This window comes from Crinia signifera, chromosome 1, assembly GCF_055691185.1.
Source record: "Crinia signifera chromosome 1, ASM5569118v1, whole genome shotgun sequence".
NCBI classification, from domain to species: Eukaryota; Metazoa; Chordata; class Amphibia; order Anura; family Myobatrachidae; genus Crinia; species Crinia signifera.
The window spans coordinates 469,942,735-469,968,060 of NC_139217.1; the positions used below are offsets into that span (position 1 = coordinate 469,942,735).

The 25,326-nt window shown below is 46.3% G+C and overlaps 1 protein-coding gene across 1 annotated transcript in view; it reads right to left on the reverse strand.

Annotated features, from left to right (window-relative positions):
- Positions 1 to 389: 389 nt before the first annotated feature.
- Positions 390 to 25,326, reverse strand: part of KIAA1328 (KIAA1328 ortholog) — a 152,343-nt gene continuing 127,406 nt past the window's right edge. The window contains exon 11 of the mRNA XM_083155366.1: positions 390 to 4,466. Within this exon, the coding sequence (XP_083011492.1) occupies positions 4,244 to 4,466 (223 nt within the window). The 3' untranslated portion in view covers positions 390 to 4,243. The remainder of the gene's footprint in view (positions 4,467 to 25,326) is intronic.

Below are 25,326 nucleotides of genomic sequence, written 5' to 3' on the forward strand. Positions count from 1 at the left end.
AAGCGGGGGGTGTTTTGGCCAGCCGGAAGCGGGCATGTTGAGCACATGCTGGTCCCACTGGACAGAAGTGCAATGCCCCTTTCACCTAAACACAGTGTTGGCAGCCATGTTGGTGTTTGCATGCATATGGAGTAGAATAGGTACATGACAGTCAGTGACATCCGACAGACAGGACCAGCGTGTGCCCATTATTCCTGGGGAGCGGAGCGGTCGCAGATGTGATCTGTCCTCTAGAAGACTTCTCTGGCCATAAAGCCAATGTGTAACGTGAGACCGTGCTAATTACAGGCCGCGGCTTGTGCGTGGACGATCCTGTCTGCAGGCCGTAAGCCCTGACTACGCCGGTAATGACCTGGGCGGTGAGGACGGTAAGAGACACGGAAGCGATGCCATCTGTAATACCAGGGTTTATTGTCTCTTAAAACACACAGGTTCGTATTGTGCTAGTTCAGGATTTTAGTGTTCATAAAAGCAACGCAAGATCATTAAACACAACCACTGCATACGTATAATTACACACAAATGGAACGCTGATTTTTTTTAAACACCCAAAGTCTGTGAAAGGTAATTAAGCTGCAAAAAGAAAGAATTAAAAAAGACATAGAAATAACCATAAAAATCCGGCTGTGTAAGTGTCGGCGGCATTCACCATTGCTATTATCGCACTCTGGCGCCAACGCGTCACGCCGAGTCTCCTGCTGCTGCTGCAGACGCTGAACCTTCCTAAAGAGCAATGTACAGCTGCAAGACTGAGGCCGCGGGCGAGTGTTGGTCAGAGCTACGCACTAATGTCAGGTTAACCTTGTGGTATAACTCATCACGCCCTTACGGTATAACCCATCCACGCCCTTACGGTATAACCCATCCACGCCCTTGCGGTATAACCCATTATACGCCCTTGCGGTATAACCCATCCACGCCCTTGCGGTATAACCCATTATACGCCCTTGCGGTATAACCCATTATACGCCCTTGCGGTATAACCCATCCACGCCCTTACGGTATAACCCATTACACGCCCTTGCGGTATAACCCATTACACGCCCTTGCGGTATAACCCATTACACGCCCTTGCGGTATAACCCATTACACGCCCTTGCGGTATACCCCATTACACGCCCTTGCGGTATAACCCATTACACGCCCTTGCGGTATAACCCATTACACGCCCTTGCGGTATAACCCATTACACGCCCTTGCGGTATACCCCATTACACGTCCTTGCGGTAGAACTCATCACGCCCTTACGGTATAACTCATTACACGTCCTTACGGAATAACCCATTACACGCCCTTACGGTATAACCCATTACACGCCCTTACGGTATAACCCATTACACGCCCTTACGGTATAACCCATTACACGCCCTTGCGGTATAACCCATTACACGCCCTTGCGGTATAACCCATTACACGCCCTTGCGGTATACCCCATTACACGTCCTTGCGGTAGAACTCATCACGCCCTTACGGTATAACTCATTACACGTCCTTACGGAATAACCCATTACACGCCCTTACGGTATAACCCATTACACGCCCTTACGGTATAACCCATTACACGCCCTTACGGTATAACCCATCCACGCCCTTACGGTATAACCCATTACACGCCCTTGCGGTATAACCCATTACACGCCCTTGCGGTATAACCCATTACACGCCCTTGCGGTATAACCCATTACACGCCCTTGCGGTATAACCCATTACACGCCCTTGCGGTATAACCCATTACACGCCCTTGCGGTATAACCCCCATTACACGCCCTTGCGGTATAACCCATTACACGCCCTTGCGGTATAACCCATTACACGCCCTTGCGGTATAACCCATTACACGCCCTTGCGGTATAACCCATTACACGCCCTTGCGGTATAACCCATTACACGCCCTTGCGGTATAACCCATTACACGCCCTTGCGGTATAACCCATCCACGCCCTTACGGTATAACCCATCCACGCCCTTACGGTATAACCCATCCACGCCCTTACGGTATAACCCATTACACGCCCTTACGGTATAACCCATCCACGCCCTTACGGTATAACCCATTACACACCCTTGCGGTAAAGTCAATTTCACCTGATCATGATTTATGGCGCGCAAATCATACATGTGCTGAATTAATATTTATGTACCGATGTTCGTGGGAATGCAGCTCACAGGCTGCCGATAGCATAGAGGAGGTAGGAGGCACCAATTGCAGAAACCGAGGCACAGCATACAAATTGGCCGCCTACACATGGAAACAACTTTCACTGAGATACTTGTGGAGTGATAAAATAAGAAACTCAGACTCATGAGGCTTCTAGTCACCCCGGATAGTCCATGGGAATCTACAGAAGATGGAGAGACTTAAATGGCCAGCACCGACTGCTGAATTTGGCACCTTGTGAACCCTACAGAAAAAAAGGCAGATGGATATTCAAGTAATATAGGCTGTGATGCCTTAATAAAGCGTAATAGAAAGAGTAAGAATCTGTGGGGGGAATCTGCAGCTGTAAATGGGGGGGGGGGGGGGGGGGGCTGACGGACTGCGACCAATTAGGAGCAGATGTATGGCCCCCATACATCACAGATATAGGAATGCTTGGTTGTCACACCAGGAACACGGAATGACGACTCTCCAATACAGAATATATTATAATTTTTAGAACCGCATTTTATAAAAACATTGTGATCATTGCATGAATGGTGAAATCCTGCTAATGAACGCATGCAATATAAAATATTCCACAAAATCTGGTAATATCACGTGATGCAGAGAAAGTCAACACCTGCTATTAACTTAGCCCTCCAAGCACTCGTACTGCACCTGCGGCCCCCGCCTGCACCCGCTTCAGTGGCCGCAACAGTCTATAAAGTGATTCGCATTTAGTTTACTTGACCATGGATAAATTGCATAGAAAATAAGATTAAATATAGTTTTGCGACAGATTTGAAATGAACATGGGCATGCGGGGTGGGTGGGTGAGTGGGGGGCGTTTGCTGTGCACACATTTACTGCAGGAAAAGGTGTACCCAAGCCCTCGTCGGCGGATGGTAATTTACGTGGAAGCACTGCAATTGCGCGCCACATGTTTGAACCCCCCGTGCGCTCCGGATTTAATTACAGTTTGGGCAGAGCTTTTTCCTGAGCGCTTATTGTTTAGTGGACGAAGCAGCACGACGTGAAAATAAACCCAGCAGCTGTATAATTAGACACAGAAAAGCAGAGTAATACCATGGGAATAACAGCTTTCTGTGGAAAGAGGCATTTTAGAAATATTAAAAGCACATTAAAATGGACCTGTCACCTTTGCACAATAGAGGCAGCCATTTTGGGGGGCTGAGCCAGTAATCAGCCATTTCATTAGGAACAAGCGAGACGTGAGAAACGGCTGGGGCTGCAATCTCCTCAGGGCTTGGGTGGAAGATGGCGGAGGTGACTGTCTATGTGACTGACCTGCTCTTAGAATGAGGAGGATCATTATAAATTAATAAAAATAAAATAAAAAAAGGCAGGAAAGCCCTAAACAAATCACCAGAATTCATACCTGATAGATACCAGGTATTTTAGTGCGTAAGGTGTCCCTAATCCTGAAATATCTAACATTTGCACCCACTGGGTGCAGCAGGGCTCAGATTTGCCAGCACAAGGTAACGCAGAGCCAGTGACAGAACCGAGGCGGCCATTTTGTGATGTGAGCAGTAGAGCAGTCCATTGTAAATAGTATATTTTATATTTCAGGTTCAGTGGCTCAGTCCTAGGTCTTAGAGAAGGCAGCAGCTCTGGAGCGTGATCGGCTGAGGTTATTGATTTCCTGTCAATGTACATGATCTACCGTCTAATATCCTTCTGTGGCTCATATTGACGTCCAGCTTAGGTCAGATTTACTACCGTTAATTACAGCCGGCACATATGTTTGCTCACACAAAGCTGCTCTATAAATGATTTAGAACGAAAATACAAACCGCTCCGTATGTCCGTAATTGTTTGATTTTAGGAGTCAGTGGGATTCTGACTCAGTCGGGTTGTGGACCATCGATATATGCTCCTACGTCCAATAATCTGGTGACGCAAACTCACTTCAAGCCATTAAAAACACTTCATTTTGACGTCAGCCAACGGGGCGATAATGCAGTCTGAAATACAAACGGCCCAGCTGGAGCAATGCGCGGTGGTCCTGGTGTGAAGACTGGGCCTGTGTCTACCCAGTGGCCTTCAATGCAAACCGTCCTGCTAAAACGCCAACACTCATCAGCAGATGAAGAATATGTCCTCTAGAATGCGGCTCTCCTCCGGGTCTGCGGCAGGTGGGAGACGCCTGGCCGGGGGGACGGGCTGCCGGGAAGGTTTGGAATAACCTCGGGGTGGAGGGCTGACAATACTGAAGTCATACGGGGCTCTGTACTTTGCCTGCCGCCTCTGTGAAGGGTTGGGGCTTATTGCTTCCAGCATGTCGATGAGAGACGTCTCATACCTGTAGGGGAGAGATCAGAGGTTCCATGAGTTTCAGAGATCATACACACAAACCGGTTCCTATTACCCTGTCTGTTATACGGACATCCCAGCTCAGAGATCATACACACAAACCGGTTCCTATAATCCTGTCTGTTATACGGACATCCCAGCTCAGAGATCATACACACAAACCGGTTCCTATTATCCTGTCTGTTATACGGACATCCCAGCTCAGAGATCATACACACAAACCGGTTCCTATTATCCTGTCTGTTATACGGACATCCCAGCTCAGAGATCATACACACAAACCGGTTCCTATTACCCTGTCTGTTATACGGACATCCCAGCTCAGAGATCATACACACAAACCGTTTCCTATTACCCTGTCTGTTATACGGACATCCCAGCTCAGAGATCATACACACAAACCGGTTCCTATAATCCTGTCTGTTATACGGACATCCCAGCTCAGAGATCATACACACAAACCGGTTCCTATTATCCTGTCTGTTATACGGACATCCCAGCTCAGAGATCATACACACAAACCGTTTCCTATTACCCTGTCTGTTATACGGACATCCCAGCTCAGAGATCATACACACAAACCGGTTCCTATAATCCTGTCTGTTATACGGACATCCCAGCTCAGAGATCATACACACAAACCGGTTCCTATTATCCTGTCTGTTATACGGACATCCCAGCTCAGAGATCATACACACAAACCGGTTCCTATTATCCTGTCTGTTATACGGACATCCCAGCTCAGAGATCATACACACAAACCGGTTCCTATTATCCTGTCTGTTATACGGACATCCCAGCTCAGAGATCATACACACAAACCGGTTCCTATTATCCTGTCTGTTATACGGACATCCCAGCTCAGAGATCATAACCACAAACCGGTTCCTATTACCCTGTCTGTTATACGGACATCCCAGCTCAGAGATCATACACACAAACCGGTTCCTATTACCCTGTCTGTTATACGGACATCCCAGCTCAGAGATGATACACACAAACCGGTTCCTATTACCCTGTCTGTTATACGGACATCCCAGCTCAGAGATCATACACACAAACCGGTTCCTATTACCCTGTCTGTTATACGGACATCCCAGCTCAGAGATCATACACACAAACCGGTTCCTATTATCCTGTCTGTTATACGGACATCCCAGCTCAGAGATCATACACACAAACCGGTTCCTATTATCCTGTCTGTTATACGGACATCCCAGCTCAGAGATCATACACACAAACCGGTTCCTATTATCCTGTCTGTTATACGGACATCCCAGCTCAGAGATCATACACACAAACCGGTTCCTATTATCCTGTCTGTTATACGGACATCCCAGCTCAGAGATCATACACACAAACCGGTTCCTATTATCCTGTCTGTTATACGGACATCCCAGCTCAGAGATCATACACACAAACCGGTTCCTATTATCCTGTCTGTTATACGGACATCCCAGCTCAGAGATCATAACCACAAACCGGTTCCTATAATCCTGTCTGTTATACGGACATCCCAGCTCAGAGATCATACACACAAACCGGTTCCGATTATCCTGTCTGTTATACGGACATCCCAGCTCAGAGATCATACACACAAACCGGTTCCTATTATCCTGTCTGTTATACGGACATCCCAGCTCAGAGATCATACACACAAACCGGTTCCTATTATCCTGTCTGTTATACGGACATCCCAGCTCAGAGATCATACACACAAACCGGTTCCTATTACCCTGTCTGTTATACGGACATCCCAGCTCAGAGATCATACACACAAACCGGTTCCTATTACCCTGTCTGTTATACGGACATCCCAGCTCAGAGATCATACACACAAACCGGTTCCTATTACCCTGTCTGTTATACGGACATCCCAGCTCAGAGATCATACACACAAACCGGTTCCTATTATCCTGTCTGTTATACGGACATCCCAGCTCAGCGATCATACACACAAACCGGTTCCTATTATCCTGTCTGTTATACGGACATCCCAGCTCAGAGATCATACACACAAACCGGTTCCGATTATCCTGTCTGTTATACGGACATCCCAGCTCAGAGATCATACACACAAACCGGTTCCTATAATCCTGTCTGTTATACGGACATCCCAGCTCAGAGATCATACACACAAACCGGTTCCTATTATCCTGTCTGTTATACGGACATCCCAGCTCAGAGATCATACACACAAACCGGTTCCTGTTATCCTGTCTGTTATACGGACATCCCAGCTCAGAGATCATACACACAAACCGGTTCCTATTATCCTGTCTGTTATACGGACATCCCAGCTCAGAGATCATACACACAAACCGGTTCCTATTATCCTGTCTGTTATACGGACATCCCAGCTCAGAGATCATACACACAAACCGGTTCCTATTACCCTGTCTGTTATACGGACATCCCAGCTCAGAGATCATACACACAAACCGTTTCCTATTACCCTGTCTGTTATACGGACATCCCAGCTCAGAGATCATACACACAAACCGGTTCCTATAATCCTGTCTGTTATACGGACATCCCAGCTCAGAGATCATACACACAAACCGGTTCCTATTATCCTGTCTGTTATACGGACATCCCAGCTCAGAGATCATACACACAAACCGTTTCCTATTACCCTGTCTGTTATACGGACATCCCAGCTCAGAGATCATACACACAAACCGGTTCCTATAATCCTGTCTGTTATACGGACATCCCAGCTCAGAGATCATACACACAAACCGGTTCCTATTATCCTGTCTGTTATACGGACATCCCAGCTCAGAGATCATACACACAAACCGGTTCCTATTATCCTGTCTGTTATACGGACATCCCAGCTCAGAGATCATACACACAAACCGGTTCCTATTATCCTGTCTGTTATACGGACATCCCAGCTCAGAGATCATACACACAAACCGGTTCCTATTATCCTGTCTGTTATACGGACATCCCAGCTCAGAGATCATAACCACAAACCGGTTCCTATTACCCTGTCTGTTATACGGACATCCCAGCTCAGAGATCATACACACAAACCGGTTCCTATTATCCTGTCTGTTATACGGACATCCCAGCTCAGAGATGATACACACAAACCGGTTCCTATTACCCTGTCTGTTATACGGACATCCCAGCTCAGAGATCATACACACAAACCGGTTCCTATTACCCTGTCTGTTATACGGACATCCCAGCTCAGAGATCATACACACAAACCGGTTCCTATTATCCTGTCTGTTATACGGACATCCCAGCTCAGAGATCATACACACAAACCGGTTCCTATTATCCTGTCTGTTATACGGACATCCCAGCTCAGAGATCATACACACAAACCGGTTCCTATTATCCTGTCTGTTATACGGACATCCCAGCTCAGAGATCATACACACAAACCGGTTCCTATTATCCTGTCTGTTATACGGACATCCCAGCTCAGAGATCATACACACAAACCGGTTCCTATTATCCTGTCTGTTATACGGACATCCCAGCTCAGAGATCATACACACAAACCGGTTCCTATTATCCTGTCTGTTATACGGACATCCCAGCTCAGAGATCATAACCACAAACCGGTTCCTATAATCCTGTCTGTTATACGGACATCCCAGCTCAGAGATCATACACACAAACCGGTTCCGATTATCCTGTCTGTTATACGGACATCCCAGCTCAGAGATCATACACACAAACCGGTTCCTATTATCCTGTCTGTTATACGGACATCCCAGCTCAGAGATCATAACCACAAACCGGTTCCTATAATCCTGTCTGTTATACGGACATCCCAGCTCAGAGATCATACACACAAACCGGTTCCGATTATCCTGTCTGTTATACGGACATCCCAGCTCAGAGATCATACACACAAACCGGTTCCTATTATCCTGTCTGTTATACGGACATCCCAGCTCAGAGATCATACACACAAACCGGTTCCTATTATCCTGTCTGTTATACGGACATCCCAGCTCAGAGATCATACACACAAACCGGTTCCTATTATCCTGTCTGTTATACGGACATCCCAGCTCAGAGATCATACACACAAACCGGTTCCTATTACCCTGTCTGTTATACGGACATCCCAGCTCAGAGATCATACACACAAACCGGTTCCTATTACCCTGTCTGTTATACGGACATCCCAGCTCAGCGATCATACACACAAACCGGTTCCTATTATCCTGTCTGTTATACGGACATCCCAGCTCAGCGATCATACACACAAACCGGTTCCTATTATCCTGTCTGTTATACGGACATCCCAGCTCAGAGATCATACACACAAACCGGTTCCTATTATCCTGTCTGTTATACGGACATCCCAGCTCAGAGATCATACACACAAACCGGTTCCGATTATCCTGTCTGTTATACGGACATCCCAGCTCAGAGATCATACACACAAACCGGTTCCTATAATCCTGTCTGTTATACGGACATCCCAGCTCAGAGATCATACACACAAACCGGTTCCTGTTATCCTGTCTGTTATACGGACATCCCAGCTCAGAGATCATACACACAAACCGGTTCCTGTTATCCTGTCTGTTATACGGACATCCCAGCTCAGAGATCATACACACAAACCGGTTCCTATTATCCTGTCTGTTATACGGACATCCCAGCTCAGAGATCATACACACAAACCGGTTCCTATTACCCTGTCTGTTATACGGACATCCCAGCTCAGAGATCATACACACAAACCGGTTCCTGTTATCCTGTCTGTTATACGGACATCCCAGCTCAGAGATCATACACACAAACCGGTTCCTATTACCCTGTCTGTTATACGGACATCCCAGCTCAGAGATCATACACACAAACCGGTTCCTATTACCCTGTCTGTTATACGGACATCCCAGCTCAGAGATCATACACACAAACCGGTTCCTATTACCCTGTCTGTTATACGGACATCCCAGCTCAGAGATCATACACACAAACCGGTTCCTGTTATCCTGTCTGTTATACGGACATCCCAGCTCAGAGATCATACACACAAACCGGTTCCTATTACCCTGTCTGTTATACGGACATCCCAGCTCAGAGATCATACACACAAACCGGTTCCTATTACCCTGTCTGTTATACGGACATCCCAGCTCAGAGATCATACACACAAACCGGTTCCTGTTATCCTGTCTGTTATACGGACATCCCAGCTCAGAGATGATACACACAAACCGGTTCCTATTACCCTGTCTGTTATACGGACATCCCAGCTCAGAGATGATGAATATACAATGGTGTTTCCCATTCCAAACATTACGATAAACGTTAAATGCTATTAGTAATATCACCTACCTATCTGGCATCATCTACCTATATAGGCAATCTGCAGGGACTACCTATATGTCCTCTGGCCCTCCGCTATGTGATCAGAGGCCACTGATTGGATGTTTGTGGAGGAGGGGCTTCCCCACCACCACTACCTTCTGGACAAAAAGATTCACATGTTGAGAATGGAGAACCATATTTCTAACCAATCACCAGAGGACACCCCATAGAGACATACAAGACCCCAATTAGAGTCATTCATTTAATGTTTTTTCACCCAAATAGCTAAAAATGAAGTAATGAACACAGATTGTATGAAGCACAGCCCTGAAACCATGCACACATTTTACGGCTGTGCCAAAGATTTAACTTCTACCGTGAATTAAATACAGGGAAACGGAGCATAATAAGCATTGTTCAATAATGAGAGTAAGCCCCCTGGATCCACAGAACTTACACTCTAATTGTAGACCATTATATACACAGGGACAGGTGGCTGAAGGTTAAGTGAAGGCAATAACACCTGCACATACAGATCTGTCCACACACATCTATCCTCCATGCGATACGTGTTGCGTTATACATAAAGCGTCAGCTTAGTGCAACTCTGTAGCGGTGTAGGTTTAAAAAAAACAAAAAAACTTTTCCCATTCAAATTTGCAAAACAGAGTGAATAGCACACGCAGCTTCTGCTGATTAAAATTATTGGTGACATGTCTATAGTCTGTATGTAATTGTGGTTATCTGCATATAAACGTTTATGCTACAGTGTTTTCCAGCCAAACACTAACATACTTTGATATGCAGATGCATTCTCATACAATGATATGCATCATGCCTATATTCTGGGGGACGGACGCTGTATCTGCGTAATAAATGAATAATCACAGAGTTTCCTGGGAAAGAGTTTCGCAACTGCAGTCACACATGCTGAATATAGACAGGCCTCGTAATATTAATCGCATAGGATGCATTGTAACGGAAAAGTCACAGAAAAGATGCCCGGCGCTACCGCATTGTGCTGGGGCTATTTAACGCGGCAGGGGGCTAGATGTACAGTATGTGGACACATCTGTAGTCCATGTTGCAGCGCAGGCCGGTGCTGTATTAATAAACATGGTTAATTTGAAAACTTGAAAGTTCAGGAGATTTTGGGTGGGGGCTCGCTATGCAGAATGAGGGGGTTATTGTAGCCGGTCCCAGGTGTTATCACGCCTCTGAGGTGCATCCATTAACCTCAGTAATTTACCATGGTTAATTGGATATTCAAATACAGGCGGAATCATCCGGTGTATTTTCCTGATCTTTAGCTTCTTTTTTCTTTTTTTTTCGGGCTATCCAATTTGGATGGCCGAAAAAAACAACCATACAAAATAAACTAATGGTGCCCATACACGCACCGATCCCGGCGGTGCGATATGTGCTTTGAGGTGCGCGCTCCTGCGGCATCTCATCGCACAGTACAAAAAGTATGTGCTGCACATACAGTACTTTTTGTACTTGCTTTTCATTGCATTGCATGCACAAGGCATGCAATGCGATGCTATTTTAGCCCAGAACGCACGCCGGGATCGGTGTGTGTATGGGCACCTTAACACCTAAAATCAGTTTGTTTTCACTCAAAAAAGCCCCGTGTCACGCACCCACTTATCAGAGCTTACACAATAGCCCTGTGGCAATACAGCTACCCCCACTCATTGTTTGGAGGTAAGTGTGTGTGTGTAATAAAGTTGTACTTCTCTGTGTGTGTGTTTTATTTTAATATTCTTTTTACAGGTGGACTACAAGTCCCAGCAGGCCCATTAATGCCCTCATGATGGGACTTGTGGTTTGCCAAGTTTCACCGTATTTTTGGAACCAGGCCGGGCTCAATAAGCCTGGAGCTGGTTATACACTGGAGGGGGGACACCACACCATTTTTTATTCTATTTTTTAACACAAAATCGCAAATTTCTTCAAATTCGCACATTTTCATGACTAAAAATCGTACATTAAGGCACTTAATCGCAGCAAATTCGCATCTCATTATATATGCGAATTCGCGGCGAAGAATGCGATTTTAAAATGTGCGATATGAAGCGATTTTGGAAAATGGGATAAAATCGCACCCTATTACATTTCACCTAAAGTGTCTGAGAAAATCTGACTGGAGCAATCCCCAATTATTGAGTGTTCCTAGAAGAATTTTATTCTAGCTTTCGGGGGGCACATCGCTGAAACCTCAGCTTTACCAGACAGACATCCTACCCGTGCCCGCTCATGTCCCCGACAGTACATACAAGCTCCATTCTGCGTAATTGTGAGCCCCCAGCTCGGGCAGCGTGGAATGACGGAGAACTGCCTGCGTGCGCGCCCGTCTAGGGAGTAAATGGCTGATAATGGGTCCTCTATAACGCGGGCAGCTCTGCTCCCTGGCATTTCCACAAAGCACACAGCTCAGTAACCTCGCACACGGGTTAAGCAATGTGATAGGTGGCTGCGTTTATGAGTGAGCAGCCAATTAGAGGCTGGTACTGGAGGCTGGGTAAACAACGGGCTGTCAGGCAGGTACAGAGAGCCTCCGTGTCAGGGGGTCAGGCTGCACAGAGCTGCGGCGACACAATCTATTCTCGGCTGGGTGACATAGATCACTGGGAACCAAAGCTGCTCATGTTTATATCCAAAGCACAAACATTATTAAATGTGTATAGGAAAATGCTTAACTCTTCCGTGGATCCATACGCGGAGTATTCTGTCCACACTGAGAGCTATTTACTAAACAGCCTAGAAGCATAGGGAATCATGCAGCCCTACAGAGAATGGAAGGCACAGCAGCTCTCAGTGACCCTGTACCCATCATACAGGAGAGCAGGCAAGGGTGAGGAGCAGGGGGAAGGCACAGCAGCTCTCAGTGACCCTGTGCCCATCATACAGGAGAGCAGGCAGGGATGAGGAGCATGGGGAAGGCACAGCAGCTCTCAGTGACCCTGTGCCCATCATACAGGAGAGCAGGCAGGGGAAGGCACAGCAGCTTTCACTGACCCTGTACCCATCATACAGGAGAGCAGGCAGGGGAAGGCACAGCAGCTCTCAGTGACCCTGTACCCATCATACAGGAGAGCAGGCAGGGGAAGGCACAACAGCTCTCAGTGACCCTGTACCCATCGTACAGGAGAGCAGGCAGGGGGAAGGCACAACAGCTCTCAGTGACCCTGTACCTAACATACAGGAGAGCAGGAAGGGGTGAGGAGCATGGGGAAGGCACAGCAGCTCTCAGTGACCCTGTACCCATTATACAGGAGAGCAGGCAGGGGGAAGGCACAGCAGCTCTCAGTGACCCTGTACCTAACATACAGGAGAGCAGGAAGGGGTGAGGAGCAGGGGGAAGGCACAGCAGCTCTCAGTGACCCTGTACCCATCATACAGGAGAGCAGGCAGGGGGAAGGCCCAGCAGCTCTCAGTGACCCTGTACCCATCATACAGGGGAGACACGAGGGACTGGAGACAGCAGGGTTAACAGGTTCAGGATGAGTGATTGAAGTGGATTCTAACATGTGGGTAGAGAGTCTGCAGGGAAGCACTGAAGCTGGGAACCTGGTAATATGACCACCTGCTCCTACAGCGCCGGGACCAGAGGCAGAACAAGCCGGCACAAGGCTAATGAGGTATGATATTAAACAACAGGAGAAGCCCAGTAACAATACAGTACGGACACAGACCATGCAGGTAACGGTGGGGGAGTCAAACACTCAGTATGTCCTGTATCCCCAGGCCGACAGCACATCCCGAGACTCCGCCACTGCATGGCCATACAGGCCGTATCCCCCGGCAATGACCCCATCAGAGTAGACCAGCACGCTGTTGGTCACATTGAGGTGATCTGTAACGTGTAAGTGCCAGGCCCGCGCTAGTCTCAGCACTACACTCTGTACTGCTGTAAGGGATGGGACAAGTATTTGTGTCTGTGATGAGATCGCTGCCTCAGTATTACAGTATTCCTTGTTCTGTCTATGGTGGAAGAGCAGCATCTAAATGGACCGGGTTCTGTAGTCCGGATCTAAGGACAGGAGTGCGGCAGGTCCAGGGACACAGGTGTGGCATTGTGACGCGAGGCACCCACTGGACACTGCAGAACGCTCAGATAACTGGGGTGTGGATTATAAGTCGACAGTAAGCAGGTCGACCGCAAATGGTTGACAGTGTAAATGTCGACACATGAAAAGTTTCAACATGAACTAGGTCGACATCGACAAAAGGTTGACAAGAAAGAGGTCGATGGGGAAACGATCGACATGTGAAAAGGTCGACCTGAGTTTCACTTTTTTGTGTATGTCAACATCTGTCAACACCGACCCCCAATTAGTGTAACGAACTCTCACATGGTTCTCCATGCTTCCTCACCCCCAATTGTGGTTTATGTGGAGTGTAAGAGCAAGTTCTCTGAATTGAAAAAAAAAAACTGAAAATGTTGAAGAAATGTGTCGGCCATCGCAATGTTGACCTACTGTGTGTCGACCTTTTTCATGTTTAGACTGTCGAATGCCCAGAAATCATTTGGATTGGTCGTGGAACACCAACCCAGGGCACCCCTGCAAGTGGTCCGAGGCTCCCCAGGGTGCCACGGCACACCATTTGGGAACCACAACACATGATGCAGCGGTAGGGATCGTTGTCCGACAGACCAAGAATTTGGGGTGTCAGGTGACAACATCAGTGTACACTGTTTATAACTGGCATAGAGTTCCATCCACCAATCAGGCACCTTACACTAGACACCATGCAGCGGATGTATATAATGGGGTCTAGAGCGCACAATACACAAGACACAATGCAGCGGATGTATATACTGTAATCAGGTCTAGAGCGCACCTTACACAAGACACAATGCAGCAGATGTATATAATGGGGTCTAGAACGCACCTTACACAAGACACAATGCAGCGGATGTATATAATGAGGTCTAGAACGCACCTTACACCAGACACAATGCAGCGGATATATATAATGGGGTCTAGAGCGCACCTTACACAAGACACAATGCAGCGGATGTATATAATGAGGTCTAGAGCGCACCTTACACCAGACACAATGCAGCGGATGTATATAATGAGGTCTAGAGCGCACCTTACACAAGACACAATGCAGCGGATGTATATAATGAGGTCTAGAACGCACCTTACACAAGACACAATGCAGCGGATGTATATAATGGGGTCTAGAACGCACCTTACACAAGACACAATGCAGCGGATGTATATAATGGGGTCTAGAACGCACCTTACACAAGACACAATGCAGCCGATGTATATAATGGGGTCTAGAGCGCACCTTACACAAGACACAATGCAGCGGATGTATATAATGGGGTCTAGAACGCACCTTACACAAGACACAATGCAGCCGATGTATATAATGGGGTCTAGAGCGCACCTTACACAAGACACAATGCAGCAGATGTATATAATGGGGTCTAGAGCGCACCTTACACAAGACACAATGCAGCAGATGTATATAATGGGGTCTAGAGCGCACCTTACACAAGACACAATGCAGCAGATGTATATAATGGGGTCTAGAGCGCACCTTACACAAGACACAATGCAGCAGATGTATATAATGGGGTCTAGAACGCACCTTACACAAGACACAATGCAGCGGATGTATATAATGAGGTCTAGAACGCACCTTACACAAGACACAATGCAGCGGATGTATATAATGAGGTCTAGAACGCACCTTACACAAGACACAATGCAGCGGATGTATATAATGGGGTCTAGAACGCACCTTACACAAGACACAATGCAGCGGATGTATATAATGGGGTCTAGAACGCACCTTACACAAGACACAATGCAGCCGATGTATATAATGGGGTCTAGAGCGCACCTTACACAAGACACAATGCAGCGGATGTATATAATGGGGTCTAGAACGCACCTTACACAAGACACAATGCAGCCCATGTATATAATGGGGTCTAGAGCGCACATTACACAAGACACAATGCAGCAGATGTATATAATGGGGTCTAGAGCGCACCTTACACAAGACACAATGCAGCAGATGTATATAATGGGGTCTAGAGCGCACCTTACACAAGACACAATGCAGCAGATGTATATAATGGGGTCTAGAGCGCACCTTACACAAGACACAATGCAGCGGATGTATATAATGGGGTCTAGAGCGCACCTTACACAAGACACAATGCAGCGGATGTATATAATGGGGTCTAGAACGCACCTTACACAAGACACATTGCAGCGGATGTATATAATAGGGTCTAGAGCGCACCTTACACAAGACACATTGCAGCTGATGTATATAATGGGGTCCAGAACGTACCTTACACAAGACACATTGCAGCGGATGTATATAATGAGGTCTAGAACGCACCTTACACAAGACACATTGCAGCGGATGTATATAATAGGGTCTAGAGCGCACCTTACACAAGACACAATGCAGCTGATGTATATAATGGGGTCTAGAACGTACCTTACACAAGACACATTGCAGCGGATGTATATAATGAGGTCTAGAACGCACCTTACACACGACAATGCAGCGGATGTATATAATGGGGTCTAGAACGCACCTTACACAAGAAACAATGCAGCGGATGTATATAATGGGGTCTAGAGCGCACCTTACACAAGAAACAATGCAGCGGATGTATATAATGGGGTCTAGAGCGCACCTTATACAAGACACAATGCAGCGGATGTATATAATGGGGTCTAGAGCGCACCTTACACAAGACACCATGCAGCGGATGTATATAATGGGGTCTAGAGCGCACCTTACACCAGACACAATGCAGCGGATGTATATAATGGGGTCTAGAACGCACCTTACACAAGACACAATGCAGCTGATGTATATAATGAGGCCTAGAACGCACCTTACAGAAGACACAATGCAGCGGATGTATATAATGGGGTCTAGAACACACGTTACACAAGACAATGCAGCGGATGTATATAATGGGGTCTAGAACACACGTTACACAAGACAATGCAGCGGATGTATATAATGGGGTCTAGAACACACGTTACACAAGACACAATGCAGCGGATGTATATAATGGGGTCTAGAACGCACCGTACACACGACACAATGCAGCGGATGTATATAATGGGGTCTAGAACGCACCTTATACAGGACACAATGCAGCAGATGTATATAATGGGGTCTAGAACGCACCTTACACAAGACACAATGCAGCGGATGTATATAATGGGGTCTAGAGCGCACCTTACACAAGAAACAATCCACCGGATGTATATAAGGGGTCTAGAATGCACCTTACACAAGACACAATGCAGCGGATGTATATAATGGGGTCTAGAGGGCACCTTATACAGGACACAATGCAGCAGATGTATAAATTGGGGTCTAGAACGCACCTTACACAAGACACAATGCAGCGGATGTATATAATGGGGTCTAGAACTCACCTTACACAAGACACAATGCAGCGGATGTATATAATGAGGTCTAGAACGCACCTTATACAGGACACAATGCAGCGGATGTATATAATGGGGTCTAGAGCGCACCTTACACAAGACACAATGCAGCGGATGTATATAATGGGGTCTAGAACTCACCTTACACAAGACACAATGCAGCGGATGTATATAATCGGGTCTAGAACGCACAATACACAAGACAAAATGCAGCGGATGTATATAATGGGGTCTAGAGCGCACCTTACACAAGACACAATGCAGCAGATGTATATAATGGGGTCTAGAACTCACCTTACACAAGACACAATGTAGCGGATGTATATAAATCGGGTCTAGAGAGCACCTTACACAAGACACAATGTAGCGGATGTATATAATGGGGTCTAGAACGCACCTTACACAAGACAATGCAGCAGATGTATATAATGGGGTATAGAACGCACCTTACACCAGACACAATGCAGCGGATGTATATAATGGGGTCTAGAACGCACCTTACACAAGACACAATCCAGCGGATGTATAAAATCGGGTCTAGAATGCACAATACACAAGACACCATGCAGCGGGTATATATAATGGGGTCTAGAGAGTACCTTACACAAGACACAATGCAGCGGATGTATATAATGGGGTCTAGAACGCACCTTATACAAGACACAATGCAGCGGATGTATAAAATCGGGTCTAGAATGCACAATACACAAGACACCATGCAGCGGGTATATATAATGGGGTCTAGAACGTACCTTACAAAAGACACAATGCAGCGGATGTATATAATCGGGTCTAGAACGCACAATACACAAGACACAATGCAGCGGGTATATATAATGGGGTCTAGAGAGCACCTTACACAAGACACAATGCAGCGGATGTATATAATGAGGTTTAGAATGCACCTTACACCAGACACAATGCAGCGGATGTATATAATGGGGTCTAGAACGCACCGTATACAAGACACAATGCAGCAGATGTATATAATGGGGTCTAGAACGCACCTTACACAAGACACAATGCAGCGGATGTATATAATGGGGTCTAGAACGCACCTTGCACCAGACACAATGCAGCGGATGTATATAATGGGGTCTAGAACGCACCTTACACAAGACACAATGCAGCAGATGTATATAATGGGGTCTAGAACGCACCTTACACCAGACACAATGCAGCGGATGTATATAATGGGGTCTAGAACGCACCGTATACAAGACACAATGCAGCAGATGTATATAATGGGGTCTAGAACGCACCTTACACAAGACACAATGCAGCGGATGTATATAATGAGGTCTAGAACGCACCTTACACAAGACACAATGCAGCGGATGTATATAATGGGGTCTAGAACGCACCTTACACAAGACACAATGCAGCAGATGTATATAATGGGGTCTAGAACGCACCTTACACAAGACACAATGCAGCGGGTATATATAATGGGGTCTAGAGAGTACCTTACACAAGACACAATGCAGCGGATGTATATAATGGGGTCTAGAACGCACCTTATACAAGACACAATGCAGCGGATGTATAAAATCGGGTCTAGAATGCACAATACACAAGACACCATGCAGCGGGTATATATAATGGGGTCTAGAACGTACCTTACAAAAGACACAATGCAGCGGATGTATATAATCGGGTCTAGAACGCACAATACACAAGACACAATGCAGCGGGTATATATAATGGGGTCTAGAGAGCACCTTACACAAGACACAATGCAGCGGATGTATATAATGAGGTTTAGAATGCACCTTACACAAGACAATGCAGCGGATGTATATAATGGGGTCTAGAACGCACCTTACACAAGACACAATGCAGCAGATGTATATAATGGGGTCTAGAACGCACCTTACACAAGACACAATGCAGCCGATGTATATAATGGGGTCTAGAACGCACCTTACACAAGACACAATGCAGCGGATGTATATAATGGGGTCTAGAACGCACCTTACACAAGACACAATGCAGCGGGTATATATAATGGGGTCTAGAACGCACCTTACACAAGACACAATGCAGCGGATGTATATAATGAGGTCTAGAACGCACCTTACACAAGACACAATGCAGCGGGTATATATAATGGGGTCTAGAGAGTACCTTACACAAGACACAATGCAGCGGATGTATATAATGAGGTCTAGAGCGCACCTTACACCAGACACAATGCAGCGGATGTATATAATGGGGTCTAGAACGCACCTTACACAAGACACAATGCAGCAGATATATATAATGGGGTCTAGAACGCACCTTACACAAGACACAATGCAGCAGATGTATATAATGGGGTCTAGAACGCACCTTACACAAGACACAATGCAGCGGGTATATATAATGGGGTCTAGAGAGTACCTTACACAAGACACAATGCAGCGGATGTATATAATGGGGTCTAGAACGCACCTTATACAAGACACAATGCAGCGGATGTATAAAATCGGGTCTAGAATGCACAATACACAAGACACCATGCAGCGGGTATATATAATGGGGTCTAGAACGTACCTTACAAAAGACACAATGCAGCGGATGTATATAATCGGGTCTAGAACGCACAATACACAAGACACAATGCAGCGGGTATATATAATGGGGTCTAGAGAGCACCTTACACAAGACACAATGCAGCGGATGTATATAATGAGGTTTAGAATGCACCTTACACAAGACAATGCAGCGGATGTATATAATGGGGTCTAGAACGCACCTTACACAAGACACAATGCAGCAGATGTATATAATGGGGTCTAGAACGCACCTTACACCAGACACAATGCAGCGGATGTATATAATGGGGTCTAGAACGCACCGTATACAAGACACAATGCAGCAGATGTATATAATGGGGTCTAGAACGCACCTTACACAAGACACAATGCAGCGGATGTATATAATGGGGTCTAGAACGCACCTTACACCAGACACAATGCAGCGGATGTATATAATGGGGTCTAGAACGCACCTTACACAAGACACAATGCAGCAGATGTATATAATGGGGTCTAGAACGCACCTTACACCAGACACAATGCAGCGGATGTATATAATGGGGTCTAGAACGCACCGTATACAAGACACAATGCAGCAGATGTATATAATGGGGTCTAGAACGCACCTTACACAAGACACAATGCAGCGGATGTATATAATGAGGTCTAGAACGCACCTTACACAAGACACAATGCAGCGGATGTATATAATGGGGTCTAGAACGCACCTTACACAAGACACAATGCAGCGGATGTATATAATGGGGTCTAGAACGCACCTTACACAAGACACAATGCAGCGGATGTATATAATGAGGTCTAGAACGCACCTTACACAAGACACAATGCAGCGGATGTATATAATGAGGTCTAGAACGCACCTTACACAAGACACAATGCAGCGGATGTATATAATGGGGTCTAGAACGCACCTTACACAAGACACAATGCAGCAGATGTATATAATCGGGTCTAGAACGCACCTTACACAAGATACAATGCAGCAGATGTATATAATGGGGTCTAGAGCGCACCTTACACCAGACACAATGCAGCGGATGTATATAATGAGGTCTAGAACGCACCTTACACAAGACACAATGCAGCGGATGTATATAATGAGGTCTAGAACGCACCTTACACAAGACACAATGCAGCGGATGTATATAATGGGGTCTAGAGCGCACAATACACAAGACACAATGCAGCGGATGTATATAATGGGGTCTAGAGCGCACCTTACACCAGACACAATGCAGCGGATGTATATAATGGGGTCTAGAACGCACCGTATACAAGACACAATGCAGCGGATGTATATAATGAGGTCTAGAATGCACCTTACACAAGACACAATGCAGCGGATGTATATAATGAGGTCTAGAACGCACCTTACACAAGACACAATGCAGCGGATGTATATAATGGGGTCTTGAACGCACCTTACACAAGACACAATGCAGCGGATGTATATAATGGGGGTCTAGAATGCACCTTACACCAGACACAATGCAGCGGATATATATAATGGGGTCTAGAACGCACCTTACACAAGACACAATGCAGCGGATGTATATAATGGGGTCTAGAGTGCACCTTACACAAGACACAATGCAGCGGATGTATATAATGAGGTCTAGAGCGCACCTTACACAAGACACAATGCAACGGATATATATAATGGGGTCTAGAACGCACCTTACACAAGACACAATGCAGTGGATGTATAAAATGGGGTCTAGAACGCACCTTACACAAGACACAATGCAGCGGATGTATATAATTGGGTCTAGAACGCACCTTACACAAGACACAATGCAGCAGATGTATATAATCGGGTCTAGAACGCACCTTACACAAGATACAATGCAGCAGATGTATATAATGGGGTCTAGAACGCACCTTACACAAGACACAATGCAGCGGATGTATATAATGGGGTCTACAACGCACCTTACACAAGACACAATGCAGCAGATGTATATAAATCGGGTCTAGAACGCACCTTACACAAGATACAATGCAGCAGATGTATATAATCGGGTCTAGAACGCACCTTACACCAGACACAATGCAGCGGATGTATATAATGGGGTCTACAACGCACCTTACACAAGACACAATGCAGCAGATGTATATAATCGGGTCTAGAACGCACCTTACACAAGATACAATGCAGCAGATGTATATAATCGGGTCTAGAACGCACCTTACACCAGACACAATGCAGCGGATGTATATAATGGGGTCTAGAGCGCACCTTACACAAGACACAATGCAGCAGATGTATATAGTGGGGTCTAGAGCGCACCTTACACCAGACAATGCAGCGGATGTATATAATCGGGTCTAGAACGCACCTTACACCAGACACAATGCAGCGGATGTATATAATGAGGTCTAGAACGCACCTTACACAAGACACAATGCAGCGGATGTATATAATGAGGTCTAGAACGCACCTTACACAAGACACAATGCAGCGGATGTATATAATGGGGTCTAGAGCGCACAATACACAAGACACAATGCAGCGGATGTATATAATGGGGTCTAGAGCGCACCTTACACCAGACACAATGCAGCGGATGTATAAAATGAGGCCTAGAACGCACCTTACAGAAGACACAATGCAGCGGATGTATATAATGGGGTCTAGAACGCACCTTACACAAGACACAATGCAGCAGATGTATATAATCGGGTCTAGAACGCACCTTACACAAGATACAATGCAGCAGATGTATATAATGGGGTCTAGAGCGCACCTTACACCAGACAATGCAGCGGATGTATATAATGAGGTCTAGAACGCACCTTACACCAGACACAATGCAGCGGATGTATATAATGAGGTCTAGAACGCACCTTACACAAGACACAATGCAGCGGATGTATATAATGAGGTCTAGAACGCACCTTACACAAGACACAATGCAGCGGATGTATATAATGGGGTCTAGAGCGCACAATACACAAGACACAATGCAGCGGATGTATATAATGGGGTCTAGAGCGCACCTTACACCAGACACAATGCAGCGGATGTATATAATGGGTTCTAGAACGCACCGTATACAAGACATAATGCAGCGGATGTATATAATGAGGTCTAGAACGCACCTTACACAAGACACAATGCAGCGGATGTATATAATGAGGTCTAGAATGCACCTTACACAAGACACAATGCAGCGGATGTATATAATGAGGTCTAGAACGCACCTTACACAAGACACAATGCAGCGGATGTATATAATGGGGTCTTGAACGCACCTTACACAAGACACAATGCAGCGGATGTATATAATGGGGGTCTAGAATGCACCTTACACCAGACACAATGCAGCGGATATATATAATGGGGTCTAGAACGCACCTTACACAAGACACAATGCAGCGGATGTATATAATGAGGTCTAGAGCGCACCTTACACAAGACACAATGCAACGGATATATATAATGGGGTCTAGAACGCACCTTACACAAGACACAATGCAGTGGATGTATATAATGGGGTCTAGAACGCACCTTACACAAGACACAATGCAGCAGATGTATATAATGAGGTCTAGAACGCACCTTACACAAGACACAATGCAGCGGATGTATATAATGGGGTCTAGAGCGCACAATACACAAGACACAATGCAGCGGATGTATATAATGGGGTCTAGAGCGCACAATACACAAGACACAATGCAGCGGATGTATATAATGGGGTCTAGAGCGCACCTTACACCAGACACAATGCAGCGGATGTATATAATGGAGGCCTAGAACGCACCTTACAAAAGACACAATGCAGCGGATGTATATAATGGGGTCTAGAACGCACCTTACACAAGACACAATGCAGCAGATGTATATAATGAGGTCTAGAACGCACCTTACACAAGACACAATGCAGCGGATGTATATAATGGGGTCTAGAGCGCACAATACACAAGACACAATGCAGCGGATGTATACAATGGGGTCTAGAGCGCACAATACACAAGACACAATGCAGCGGATGTATATAATGGGGTCTAGAGCGCACCTTACACAAGACAAAATGCAGCGGATGTATATAATGGGGTCTAGAACGCACCTTACACAAGACAAAATGCAGCGGATGTATATAATGGGATCTAGAACGCACCTTACACAAGACACAATGCAGCGGATGTATATAATGGGGTCTAGAATGCACCTTACACAAGACACAATGCAGCGGATGTATATAATGGGGTCTAGAACGCACCTTACACAAGACACAATGCAGCGGATGTATATAATGGGGTCTAGAGCGCACCTTACACCAGACACAATGCAGCGGATGTATATAATGGGGTCTAGAACGCACCTTACACAAGACACAATGCAGCGGATGTATATAATGGGGTCTAGAACGCACCTTACACAAGACACAATGCAGCGGATGTATATAATGGGGTCTAGAACGCACCTTACACAAGACACAATGCAGCGGATGTATATAATGGGGTCTAGAGCGCACCTTACACCAGACACAATGCAGCGGATGTATATAATGGGGTAAGGTGGATGGCGCTGACACCTGAGACGAGACAGGGAAGAGTTAATGATTTTAGTGAAGTGATTATGATCTATGCTGTAACTGGCTCATTTGAAGCTCTTTGCTCTGCCTAGCTGCCACCTCTTACTAATTGTGACTTGAATCATAAATTACTAGAAGGCTGTAAAAGTATCTTCAAACGCGAGGAACAAAGAACAGAAATGTTAGAGCGCAGCGCGTACGCGGCAGATAAACACAGCTCTGCAGGAGGACAAATTGGATGCACTCCGCTTGGTACACAGATGTTGTATGACAGTGGAAGCAATTACACGTGTAACACGCATACAAACATTTCCAGACCGAGGGCTCCTAATCGCACATGAAAGGCACAATTTCATCTTCCCATTAATAATGACACTATTAGCTCCTGAGCGGGGACAATGTGAGCCTGCGGGACCGTCTTTTCCGAAACATCGGAGATGAAAATTGGAAACTCAATATGGGACCAAAGAGACCAATGTGGTCAGGAAGAGGAGGAAGATGATAAACCACAGGTCCTGTAGGACAGGTTTCGGTTACATGGGGGACTATGGTCCCAAGCCAGAACCCTACTGCGACTTGTGCTTCTACAGCAGTAGACCTGTATATGCAGCAGTGAGCAGGAGGTGAGGAAGACATTCATACACCTGAGCGGTGCCAGTGTGACTTCCACAGCCGGGCAGAGCCAAGTCATTATTCCGTGTCAGTGGCAGATAAGGAAGTTTGGGCACTCACTAACCGCATTCAATGTCTGCCATTACCAGCACATTTATTTATGTATGAGGCCAACAGGAAACTCCCAGTCCAGCAGCTGAATAAACTGGCGATGGATCAGCGGGGGAAGAGCGGGGAGAGGCTGCTGCACGGGGGGGAATAGCGGGGAGAGGCTGCTGCACGGGGGGAAGAGTGGGGAGAGACTGCTGCGCGGGGGAAGAGCGGGGAGAGGCTGCTGCGCGGGGGAAGAGCGGGGAGAGGCTGCTGCGCGGGGGAAGAGCGGGGAGAGGCTGCTGCGCGGGGGAAGA